General features: G+C 59.3%; 1 protein-coding gene across 1 annotated transcript; it reads right to left on the bottom strand.

The window, feature by feature from the left end:
* Positions 1–3,411: 3,411 nt before the first annotated feature.
* Positions 3,412–12,745, bottom strand: NAPB (NSF attachment protein beta). Its single transcript, XM_061356898.1, has 11 exons — positions 12,592–12,745; positions 10,601–10,680; positions 9,971–10,087; positions 8,465–8,511; positions 8,284–8,361; positions 7,611–7,666; positions 7,285–7,369; positions 6,215–6,319; positions 5,928–5,996; positions 5,563–5,613; positions 3,412–3,687 (listed from the first exon to the last, which is right to left on the bottom strand). Exons 1-11 carry the CDS (start codon positions 12,687–12,689, stop codon positions 3,583–3,585), a joined length of 891 nt encoding a protein of 296 aa, XP_061212882.1. The 5' UTR covers positions 12,690–12,745; the 3' UTR covers positions 3,412–3,582.
* Between the last annotated feature and the right edge of the window lie 272 nt (positions 12,746–13,017).

The following is a 13,017-nucleotide window of genomic DNA, read 5'->3' as shown; positions in this document are numbered from 1 at the left end:
GTGCTGGGATATCTCTGCTTTTGCCAAAGGCCCAAGCAGCGAGCCAGCTCTCTCCTTGGGAGTGAGCTTTGGAGAGATCTGGGCTTTCATTCCAGTTTGGATCCTTTAGGAGCAAAATGGGCAAGTGGGAGCCACGTGCTGTGCCTGTGCAGGTGCTGGTTATTACTTTCATTTCAGCGGGACCTTACAGTGTTGCACTCATAGTCAGTGAGTGTCTTCATCTTCTCACTTGGAACTGAGAGACCAAATCACCTCGTGTACCAGGGGTGATTAAGAACAGTCTCCAGCAGGAAAAGCCACTGGAGGGACTTGTAATTGGCATTTTCCCATTACCTGGATCCAAGCTCTTTCCCGTTGCTTCAGACACCAGCAGAGCTCTTTCCTCCACTGCTGTTGAGCTGCTGCAGGTAATCCCACCCCTGCAAGAGTCCCCTGAGGTGAGTTCAGCTCTGAGCAGCAGCTCCAAGCTTCCTGTGGCTAATGGCAGAAAGAGTGCAAGGAGGTGAAAACCATCCCTGCATCAAGGGATTTAGGCCTTACATTGCCCAGATTTGTCTGCAAGACTCTGTAGGAACCTGAGCAGCAGCTTTAGGCCTGTGTCTGGTTAAATGCCCTCAGTGAAGGGGTTCAAAGGAAGGGATGGGGCAGCCACAGCTTCTCTGGGCACCCTGTGCCAGCGCCTCAGCACCCTCACAGGGAAGAGCTTCTGCCTAAGAGCTCAGCTCAGTCTCCCCTCGGGCAGGTTCAAGCCATTCCCCTTGGCCTGGCCCTACAGGCCCTTGTCCCAAGCCCCTCTCCAGCTTTCCTGCAGCCCCTTTAGGCACTGGAGCTGCTCTCAGGTGGGTGCAGGACTCCAGGCACAGTCTGGTTTACATCAGGAAGGTGAGCACTGGCACTGAGGCTCCCTCCCAAGCCCAACTGCCCTTCACCCATCAGGTTTGGATCCCAGCAGCACCAGTGGCCTTGAGAATCACCCTTTGGGGGACCTTCCTTTAGTATCTTCAGATCTTCCCTTAGCATCTCCTCTTGTTCTCCCATCACATCCAGTAGGTGGGAAAGCTTTTGCTCAGTTAAACCTGAGCCACTTTCCATCCAGGGCCAGCATTTCCTGCCTTTCCCCTTGCTAAGCCAAGCTGGAAGAAGGTAGTTCCATGGTTGACCTGACTGAAGCACTTGGGAGGATTTGGGATGTTCTCCATGTGTGGCACAAGGAACCTGTGGAATCCTTGGCCCTGTCAAACTGGCCTGGGATGGCTCTTGGGTTTCTGCTTCCCTTTCCTGTTTCCCTTCATGGCACTATTCCATTGGCATTTCCACAGCTCCTGGAGGGCTGTGCTGGTTGAAGGTAAGCACAGTCAAACCTTGGCAGGGTTTAGGGGTTGGCAAAGCAGTAACAGCACCCGGGCTGGCACAGAGCTGGTTCTGAACCTGACAGGGATCCCTGGAGCGTTGCTCTGGTGGGATTGTAGGAATTCCCTTTGTGCAGGATACAAGAGCGTTTCCAAGAGGTTGTATCTGTACTGTTCATACAAGGCCAGGGTCCCCGCTGCGGTGTAAAGGGGGTGTAAAGCCTGAGCATCAGTACCTGGAAGCAGGGAGCTGTTGCCCTGGGCCCTGTCCAGCAGTGAGTTCCTCCTGGAGCCTGCTCTGATTAAACCCTGAACGTGCTCACTGCTGTCAAACAGTTCTGTCCCCTGCCTGTGACACCAGGGTCCCACCTCAGCCCCGCTGCAGGCCTGGTGCTGGGCAATGGGCACAGAGCTCGTCCTGCCCAGACCTTGATGATGGGAGTCAGGACGGGATTCCTGGAGCTCAGCTCTGGAAAACAGGGACACTTTGGGGTTGTTCCAGCTTCCCCAGCAGCAGGTCAGTGGGGTGCATCACCCCCAGCAGCTCTTACCTGCTGCTTTACACCAGGCTCCCGCTTTGCATTCTCCAGGGAAGCCCATCCCTCACCAGTTACATCCATGGGTTTCACTTTATTCGTGTACAGAGTCACACAGAACAGAGTATTCCTGCTAAGGCCATCCCAGTCACACATTGCCATGGTACAGAGGGGATACAGCAGTGGCAGATTGTCGTTTACAGTGTCACAATTCACCACGGGTACACCGGAGGACGGACATGCTGTAGCCTACTCACACGGAACTAATGGTCGTGGTTTAATGCTGTTACTCACAACGGGCCCCACCAGCCCTGGGCCTGGGTTCTGCTCAGACACAGCTCAGCCCAACCGTGCACAATGCTGGCAATGGGAAAAGGGAACACAGAAAGATGGGAAAGCCTCAGATCTCTGACACAGGGAATGGAGGAACATAGATCAGCCTCCTGCCTGCGCTTCCCTCGACGCAGCCATCACCTTGTGCCTGATCCCAGCAAAGTGACCCAAAAAAGGCAGGAAAAGCAAGGAAATGAGCTAAAAATGCTTCCAACCCATCCTTCTACCTCAGGTGAGTGCAGCAGCTTTGGGTTTGCCTCTGCTTAAGCCCACGGCAGGGATAAAGTCCAGCTTGAACAGGACTAAACCCTTCAACCCAATGCACCACTGGGTCTGCTCATGAACAGGTTAAAACCAACTGAACAGGAGCGCAAACACTGGTGCCAGAGCCCATTGCTTCAGGGAGGGACCCGAGGGCAGAGCTGGCCCCGGGCAGCAGCACTGGGAGGCTCCAGTTGTGCCAAAGCAAGCAGCTCCTGCTCCGCTCTTTGCCCATCAGTGGCACAGCTGAACCCCTCCACTGCAGGCAGCCAGGGCCATGCTCAGAGCCTGCCCAAGCCCTGGGCCACCGGCCTGGAGCCAGCCTCGGGTGCATCCCACCTCTAAAATTCCCATGGGAACTTCCCACCTGGCTGCACCTTCCATCACCCAGAGAGCTCGGCCAAGGTCTCCGGGCACCCTCACACCTCAACCAGAGCCTTTGCAGGTGCCAAGAAGGAGGCAGCATCACCACTGGGGCAGAGGTTGGAGGCTTCACGTGTCCATAGGACCTGCAGCAGCGCCGGCAGGAGGAGCTCCGGTAAATGGATGGCTGGAAAGAGATTCCTCCTGCGGAGGGGAGGGTGGGCTGTGCTGGGAAATAAAGTGGAGACATAGACCCAAGGACATCCAGAACCTCAGCGTTGCATCCTGGACCCCAAATACACCGGCTCTACTCGGCAGCTGCCCTGTCCCCCAGCGCGTCCTGCCTCCAGCACACGTGTATCTATGGGATGGATGCCACACGTGCACAGGGGATGGGGGAGCCACGCAGCCTTGCACTAGAGCACGGGTGGAAAAGCTCAGTTAAAAAACACCCCGAGCTCGGAGCGCAGCTCAGGGGAGGTCCCCAGGGCACAGAACCAGCGACACCAGAGCAGAGCAGAGCAGAAGCGAGGGCTTGTACTGAGCTGCACCGGGTATTTACACACTGAGCAGGGACAGGGCCCCCAGGGAGGGGGCTGAGCCCCAAGCGCTGCCTCCGCCTCGGGGACACGGAGCGGGACGGACACCATGGGACACGCAGGGGGAGACACGGAACGAAGCCAGAGGTGGTGGCACGGGGGCTGCAGCGGGGCCGCCGCAGCCGTGGGATGGGAGCTGCTTCACTTGAGGTCCCCGTCCCCTTCCCCCTGGATGGATTTCTTGATGCGCAGCAGCATGGTCGTGAGCCACTGGTCCAGGCGCGATATGGAATCGAACTCCTTCACCTGCGGGACAGGGGCACAGCTGAGAGCGGGGAAGTGAAGGAGGCTGCGGGGGAGAGGCACTGGGCAGGGCCTGAGGTGCGTGTGGGAACTGCTGGGGCCAGAGGGAGAGGGGGAAGAGGGGAGAGAGGAGAGAGGAGGAGAGGAAAAGGGAAGAGACCAAGGAAGGGAAGGGAAGGGCAATAAAACTAGAATAAAATTCAACAAAAGGATTGATATTGGAATAAAATCCAATTATGAAAATCATAACAGAACCCTATAAATTATAAATATGCTGAAATTTAAAATGCAACAGAATAAAAAGTCAATGAAAAATGAAAAATAAACCGTACCCTTCTAAACCTCAGCAAAAGGAGGCTCCAAACCCCGCACCCTGCACTAACCAAACCCCATACCCTGCACTAACCAAACCCCATACCCTGCACTAACCAAACCCCGCACCCTGCACTAACCAAACCCTGCATCCTGCACTAACCAAACCCCGTACCCTGCACTAACCAAACCCCGCACCCTGCACTAACCAAACCCCATACCCTGCACTAACCAAACCCCGTACCCTGCACTAACCAAACCCCATACCCTGCACTAACCAAACCCTGCATCCTGCACTAACCAAACCCCATACCCTGCACTAACCAAACCCCATACCCTGCACTAACCAAACCCCGCACCCTGCACTAACCAAACCCCATACCCTGCACTAACCAAACCCCATACCCTGCACTAACCAAACCCCATACCCTGCACTAACCAAACCCCGCACCCTGCACTAACCAAACCCACCTGCACTAACCAAACCCCGTACCCTGCACTAACCAAACCCCGCACCCTGCACTAACCAAACCCCGCACCCTGCACTAACCAAACCCCGCACCCTGCACTAACCAAACCCCATACCCTGCACTAACCAAACCCCGCACCCTGCACTAACCAAACCCCATACCCTGCACTAACCAAACCCCATACCCTGCACTAACCAAACCCCGCACCCTGCACTAACCAAACCCCGCACCCTGCATTAACACCCCGCTGCACTAACCAAACCCCGCACCCTGCACTAACCAAACCCCGCACCCTGCACTAACCAAACCCCGTACCCTGCACTAACCAAACCCCGCACCCTGCACTAACCAAACCCCGTACCCTGCACTAACCAAACCCCATACCCTGCACTAACCAAACCCCATACCCTGCACTAACCAAACCCCGTACCCTGCACTAACCAAACCCCGCACCCTGCACTAACCAAACCCCATACCCTGCACTAACCAAACCCCACCCTGCACTAACCAAACCCCATACCCTGCACTAACCAAACCCCATACCCTGCACTAACCAAACCCCATACCCTGCACTAACCAAACCCCGTACCCTGCACTAACCAAACCCCGTACCCTGCACTAACCAAACCCATACCCTGCACTAACCAAACCCCACACCCTGCACTAACCAAACCCCATACCCTGCACTAACCAAACCCCATACCCTGCACTAACCAAACCCCATACCCTGCACTAACCAAACCCCATACCCTGCACTAACCAAACCCCGTACCCTGCACTAACCAAACCCCGTACCCTGCACTAACCAAACCCCGTACCCTGCACTAACCAAACCCCATCCAAGGAGAGCCAGAAGCAGGAGCCACCCAACAGCACCCGGAGCCCAGAAGCAGCCTCCGCTGCCGGGCAGGTCTGCAGCTCCCTGGGTTTGCAGCCCTAAGGACGGGAGCTGTGCGCTGCCACCGATCCCATGGGATGCTCCATCAACCACCGGCATTCCCGATGCTTTCCCTGTTGGACTGAGCTAACTGACCCCACACCGAGCAGTGTGCCCCCCATAAAGCTGAGGTTACCCAAGGCCCAGCTCAGCACTCACCGCCTCGGTGTAGGCCTCGCAGTTCTGCTCCTCGTGGGCTTCCAGCAGTTTCTGGGGATAAAACCACGGAAAATGGGAAACTGCCCCATGAGCAGGGCAGCAGCCAGGAGACCCCTGCCCCTTCCCATCCATTCCCTTCCCATCAGAGCACAGGCATGGAGCAGTGTGGGGCTGGGCTGAAGGTTGAGAGGTGAAGCAGTCACCATGCAGCTGCTTCCAGAGCCCGCTCTGCTCTACCAGGCTGGAAGAGCAGAGCACACCCAGGGCGAGGGGAGAAGGCACCAAGCAAAGGGCAGCAGCACCGCTTACAAGCGGGGCTCCCACCCTGCTCCCCTTTACCCTCCCTTCATCCCGGGGGCACTCACCTTCAGGAGCTTGCATTCCCGGGAGTCCGTGAACGCTGGGAACATCTCCTCGTACTTCTCAAGCGCCAGCTGGAAGAGAGCAGCCGACCCTCAGCGCTCCCCATCCAACCCTCAACCCGCTTCAGCTCCTGCCCTCCAGCCCTCAGCGCTCCCAGTGAACCCAACCCAACACCACGGCACTTGCAGCTTGACCCATGCACCAGCCACAGCCCCTGCTGCACAGGGATGCGGCCCAGGCTGCCGGATCGGGATGCAGGAGGCCGGGGTAACGCCTGGAGCCCGCTGACCTTGGCGTTGAGCTCGTCCACGATGAAGTGGCACAGGGCAGCTTTGAAGAAATACTCCTTGGCGCTGTACTTGAGCAAAGGGTTGTCCATCGTGTTGGTCCCCACCTGGCACAGGGAGAGGGGGGGAAGGAAACCCCGTCATGAAGAGCTCAGTGGTTAAGATGTAAGAGGGATGGTTAAGATTGCACCGATCGTGGGTAGCGATGGGGGAAAGCACCAGGGTCCATACAAGAAGCTGTTGGGGAGCCAGAGGTTTACAGCTAAACCCAAGTGGAGTCAGAGCCCCCATTTGGGGTCCCATGCAGGGACAGAATCAGAATCCTAGAATAGTCAGGGCTGGAAAGGACCTTAAGATCATCCAGTTCCAACCCCCCAGCCATGGGCAGGGACACCTCACACTAAACCATGGCACCCAAGGCTCTGTCCAACCTGGCCTTGAACACTGCCAGGGATGGAGCATTCACAACCTCCCTGGGCAACCCATTCCAGTGCCTCACCACCGTACAGGAAAGAATTTCCTCCTTATATCCAATCTAAACTCCCCTGTTTCAGTTTTAACCCATTACCCCTTGTCCTATCACTACAGTCCCTAATGAAGAGTCCCTCCCCAGCATCCCTATAGGCCCCCTTCAGACACTGGAAGCTGCTCTGAGGTCTCCACGCAGCTTCTCTTCTCCAGGCTGAGCAGCCCCAACTTTCTCAGCCTGTCTCCATACAGGAGGTGCTCCAGCCCCTGAGCATCCTCGTGGCCTCCTCTGCACTTGTTCCAACAGTTCCATGTCCTTTTTATGTTGAGGACACCAGAAGTGCACACAGTGCTCCAGGTGAGGTCTCACGAGAGCAGAGTAAAGGGGCAGGATCACCTCCTTGGACCTGCTGCTCACTCCTTTTGATGCAGCCCAGGGTACGGTTGCTTTCTGGGACACAGCAGCCCTTGGAAGCGCAGGAGCAAGCCCTGCCAAGGCACCACCAGTGTCCCCAGCAGCTCCTGGGCCATGCAGTATTGAGCCCAACCCTGCCCCATTCCCCTCGGCAGCGAGAGCTCCCCCACGGGGGCAGCACGGCCTCACCTGCTCGTAGATCTCGATGGCCTTCGGGTACTGCTCCAGCTGCGCCGCGTACGCAGCCACCTTCAGCAGACACTTGTTGGCCGAGCTGCAGGCAAGAGCCCCAGGTGAGGAGCTGCGGCCTGGGCACCCCCCAGTGCCTCCCATAGCAGCTGCTGAGCCCAGTGGGACCCACGCTGCGCAGCAGGGGAGGGCACAGCCAAAATGAGACTGGGACTGGCCACAGGGTGGGAGCATCCCACCAAGGGTGGGGTGGGAGAGTGCAAGGAGTGGGACAAACCCCCCCTGCTCCCACCCACCCTGCTGAGACCCCCTGGGAGGCCACTTGCCTGTTGGACTCCTCTCCCTTGTAGTAGTCAGCAGCCTGCTCGTAGTGCGCAATGGCCTGGGGACAGAAACACCTTGGAGTCACCCCAAGCATGGGGCTTGCCACCGGAGAATAAACCAGAGCAAGGCCTCAGGGGGCTGCCCATGAGGGGCAGTAACAGAGAGGGGGGATCCAGGGAGAAAGGGATGGTCCAGAAACCAGGATGGGGAAGCCATGAACTGTTCTTTGTGATCTGCAGCCAGCTGAGAGGCTGTGGGATCCCTGCTCAGGGGCCCTGCGTATGGGAACCAACCTGGGGGGCATCCAGAAACACCTGTGAAGCTGCAGGAAAGCTGGAGAGGGGCTTGGGACAAGGGCCTGTAGGGACAGGCCAAGGGGAATGGCTTGAACCTGCCCGAGGGGAGACTGAGCTGAGCTCTTAGGCAGAAGCTCTTCCCTGTGAGGGTGCTGAGGCGCTGGCACAGGGTGCCCAGAGAAGCTGTGGCTGCCCCATCCCTGGCAGTGCTCAAGGCCAGGTTGGACACAGGGGCTTGGAGCAAGCTGCTCCAGTGGAAGGGGTCCCTGCCCGTGGCAGGGGTTGGGGCTGGAGGAGCTTTAAGGCCCCTTCAACCCACACCAGGCTGGGGCTCTATGGAACCTTCCCATCCCCAAGCCGCCGCCCCCTGCCCCTTCACCTTCTCGATGTCCACCAGCTCAGCCTCGTAGATCTCGGCGATGGTGATGTGGTGCTTGGCCGCGATGGTGAAGCGCCCCTGGGGAAGCAGAGGGTGCACGTGAGGGGGGCTCCCCCTTTCCACCGCCCGGCACCTCCCGACCTGCACCTCGGCGCAGCAGCGCTGCCGGGCAGGCTCTTACCATGTCGGTGTAGATATCGATAGCTGCATTTAAGCAGTTGATGGCCTCTGCAGCGTGAGCGGTCGGGAGAGAGAGCAGAGTCAGGCAGCAGGTCAGAGCGCCAGCCCGCACCCCGGGACGCCAACCCCCCATCCTCAGGCAGGGATCCCCTCACTTCAGTCTCTGGAAGGGCCCATTCCAACCCTGAGCTGCAGCGGGAGCGTTCCCCCACCCTTCCATGGCTCCCATCCCGCTGCACCCAGCACAACCTCCCCTCCTGGCCCAAAGGGAGCAGCCCAAAGCGAGGGGCAGTAAAACACAACCCTGGCTCCGTGCCCTGCGCCCTCAAACAGAGCAGAACGCAGATCCCATCTCCTGACAGGCAGGGGCTGCCGATCCCTGGGATTGGGGTGGTTTACAACACACACTGCAATTGTCACCCGGAGCGAAGCCTCTGCAGCTCCCTGGGCCGGGGAGTGGGGGCAATAGGGGAGGCTGCTCCGTTTCCATACATCGGAGGGGAAGGAATGGGAGGTGCTCCTGGAAACCACAGCCCTGCTCTTCACAACCAGATCCGAAGGATCCAGATCCTTACCCTTATCTCTATCACATCACAACCAGATCCAAAGGATCCAGATCCTTACCCTTATCTCTATCACATCACAACCAGATCTAAAGGATCCAGATCTTTCCTCCTCATCCCATCAAAATCACATCTAAAGAATCCAGGTCCTTTACCCTTATCACAACCAGATCCAAAGGATCCAGATCCTTCAAAATCACATCTAAAGAATCCAGATCCTTTACCCTTATCCCATCACAACCAGACCTAAAGGATCCAGCTCCTTCAAAATCACATCTAAAGAATCCAGATCCTTTATCCTTATCCCATCACAACCAGATCCAAAGGATCCAGATCCTTCAAAATCACATCTACAGTATCCAGATTCTGTACCCTTATCTCCATCCCCTCACAACCAGACCTAAAGGATCCAGATCCTTCCTCCTCATCCCATCAAAATCACATCTAAAGAATCAATTCTTTATCCTTATCCCATCACAACCAGATCTAGAGGATCCAGATCTAGAGGATCCAGATCCTTCCTCCTCATCCCATCAAAGCTCAGTCCGGTTTCCTCCCACCTCTCCTGTGCCCCAGGACTGGGGCTGTGGATCCCAGTGTGCTCCAGCTCTGAGACCTGCTGAAGGACTCCTCTGCAGCCAGGCTCACCCCGAAGGCAGGCGCTGAGGAGCAGCCCTGGAGCTCACCCGAGCTCAGCGGAGGCTCTGGCACAGCCAAAGCACCAGAGATCACCCGGAGGAGGCGACAGCTCTCCAGGAACCAGCCCCGCACGGGGATGCCCAGGAGCCTCCATCACCCCCAGCGCAGGCAGGAGGCACCCATGGCTGCCGGGTACCCTGCAGCGAGGCTCTGCAGCCCCAGCACTGCTGCTGATAACCAGAAGCCCCCGCGCGCCACCTCCTCCTCCGCTTCCCAAGGGAGCATCCCGGCCTCCCTGCCCTTACCTTGTGGGTCTGCCTTCTTGTAGGCGTTGCCGGCGTCCACGAAGCTGGTGGCCGAGTCGTGCTTGCTCTGCAGCTGCATGTGCAGCTTGGCCGCCTGGCAGAAGGCGTTCCCTGCCGCTGCAGGAGCACACAGGGACACATGGGGCAGGAGCACGCAGGGTGCCGCGGAGCAGCCAAGCAGCATCACCTCCCACCGCCCGGAGGGGTGCAGCCATGCAGCAACCCCAACGCATGTCCAGGCAGCGCTCACTGTGCTCCTTCACCCAATGGGGGAACAAGGAGCACCCCACGCTCATCCTTGCGATGAGCATCATCTGCTGGATCAGGAAGGGATCCCTTGGATCTCAAACCCATCAGGTCTGATGTCCCACCCTAAAAAGGTGTTTCCTTAAGGAGCAATCCCAGGGCAGCACCTCTTTGGTGGGCTGCAGTGCAAGGGGGGGGTAGGTTTCATTATGAAGCAGTAACCACCACCCTGCCTGAACATGAGGCACAACCAGGTCACCCCTGCACCCACATTCCCTGCGGAACTCATGGGGGAGCCGCGTCCCCATGGAAACGGGCCGGGATGCAGAGCTCGGCGCAGTGATTCACAGGAGGATGCTCAGGCGCCGCGGACACCGCACTCACCGCTCCAGTTCTTGGCGATCTTGAACATGTTGGCAGCCCTGGTGTACATCTCACAGGCCTCCTCCACCCGCGTGTTGCCCCTGAAAGGCACCAGAGGGACTGAGCTGGAACAGCTCCAGGAGACCCGGAGAGGGGCTTGGGACAAGGGCCTGTAGGGACAGGCCAAGGGGAATGGCTTGAACCTGCCCGAGGGGAGACTGAGCTGAGCTCTTAGGCAGAAGCTCTTCCCTGTGAGGGTGCTGAGGCGCTGGCACAGGGTGCCCAGAGAAGCTGTGGCTGCCCCATCCCTGGCAGTGCTCAAGGCCAGGTTGGACACAGGGGCTTGGAGCAAGCTGCTCCAGTGGAAGGGGTCCCTATGGCAGGGGTTGGAGCTGGAGGAGCTTTAAGCTCCCTTCAACCCAAACCAGGCTGGGGCTCTAGGATTCCCCAAGGGGTCTGTGGTTCTGGAGCCAACCCGTGTCTGTGTCCAGGCACCACTCACTGTGCCTGCCCCAACGGGGCAAACAAGGGACATCCCACACACTCACCCTTGCCATGAGCATCATGCACCGGGGCAGCCAAGGGATGCCCTGATCCCGAACCCATCAGGGTTGATGTGACCCCCGTGAGCCCAGCACCGCAGCACAGCTCACGCTGACCCCACCGGGGCCACAGGCAGCAGGTGACAGAGTTCAGCTCTGCCACCCCCCCCCGTGCCTCCCCCTGGCACAGCACCAAGCACAGCACCAAGCACAGGCGAACCCTCGCCCTTGGCAGTGCCCTGTGCATGAGGCAGCGCCAGAGGCGGTGACCGGAGGTGATGCTGCACGGCCGGGGGATGCAGCCCCTCCATCCCAAATCCAAGCCCTAGGGCAGCCGATGGAGCGCTCCAGGCAATCCCCCAGTGCCCACGATCCTTCTGGGAGCCACCCATGGGCCTGCACACCCCCATTCCCATGGGAAGAGGCCGGCAGCAAAGCCCTGCAGCACCTTTCCGACCGCTTCATGGCTCTTTTAGCTGGTTTTAGCCCAAGAAAATGAGGGATTTGCCTCTCGCAATCTCCTGCCGGCTCATTCCGAGGGAGCTGAGGCAGATTCCTGCCTGGATTACGCCTGGAGCAGCCTCTGCCTGATTAATCTGCCTGCGAGGAATCCCTGTCCGTGACTCCTGCTTGCCGAGCTGCGGGCACTGGATTTTTCCAGGCTCCTGTGTGGATGCATCCCGGCCTCCGGGGCAGCACCGCTCCAGAGATGCTCTCTGCTGAGCACCAAAACCAGCAGGATTGGGATGCCCAGAACTGCCGGTTCTTCCCATCCCCCTGAGGAGCAGCTCCTGCAGCAGCAGCGATGTCTGCTTTGGAACAGGGAATTCCGGGATCAAGGGAGATTTGGTGTTTTGGGGGTATCGCACACACCCCCCCCCCCCCAACAGCCCCATCCCTGCGGGGGTCTCTGTGCCCCACGCATGGGCTGGGTCCTGCTGGGAAACACGGCTCCAACGGGCTGAAAGCATCCATAACCCCCTGGTCCTGGATCAGTCCCTCTCGGAGCTGCAAAAGGCCTCAAGGAGGATGGGGGGCTCCGAGCAGAGCCTTGGGGTGCCGCTGCCCGCGGGGGACCCCGGGATCGGGGGGGGGGGAGGGAGAGGGCACCCCATGGCCGGGGCCGCCGCGGCACAGAGCGGATAAAGCCGGGATAAAGCCGGGATGAGCGCAGCCGCCATGGACCCCCCGGCGGGTCCAATGGGGGGGGGCACTCAGACCCACACATACAGACCCACACACACACACAGACACAGACCCACACACACAGACCCACACCCCCCGCAGGCTGCAGAGCCCCATGCGGCTCATCTCACTGGTGCATCCATATTGAGCTGCGGGGGGGCACTGGGGGCTGTGTGCGTGCCCCCCGCACCCTCACACAGACACACTGGGGGGGTTGGGGGGGGGGCAGCACCCCTATAAGCACCCGCTTGTGCAGACGCGCAGCCCCGCATTACGCAGCCTCACCCGAAGAGCCCCCGCAGGAAGGAGTGCGAGCCCTTCACCCGCTTCTCGGCCTCGGCCATGAGCTGCACGGCCTCCCGCTCCTTGCCCGTGCTGTCCATGGCGCCCTCCGGCCTGCGCCTGCCGCCGCCTTCCTCCTCCTCCTCCTCCTCCTCCTCCTCCGCCCTCCCTCCGCCGGCGCCGCACCGCGGGCGCGGGCACGGGCACGGGCAGGCGGCGGCGCGCGAGGGGGTGCGGGTGCGTCACGCACGGCGCGGTGCGGGAGCACGAGGGGAGGGCACGCGCTGCGCCGGGCGCGGGCATGCAGTGAGCGCGGGTGCACGTGACCCGGGTGCATGCAGTGCATGCAGTGAATGCGTGTGCACGTGATCCGGGTGCATGCAGTGCATGCAGTGTATGTGTGTGCACGTGATCCGGGTGCATGCAGTG

The sequence above is a fragment of the Neopsephotus bourkii genome, unplaced genomic scaffold (genome assembly GCF_033783945.1).
Source record: "Neopsephotus bourkii isolate Nb327-2 ecotype Australia unplaced genomic scaffold, CSIRO-AGI_Nbou_v1 NB_873, whole genome shotgun sequence".
Lineage (NCBI taxonomy): Eukaryota > Metazoa > Chordata > Aves > Psittaciformes > Psittacidae > Neopsephotus > Neopsephotus bourkii.
This window is presented reverse-complemented; position numbering and strand designations above follow the sequence as displayed.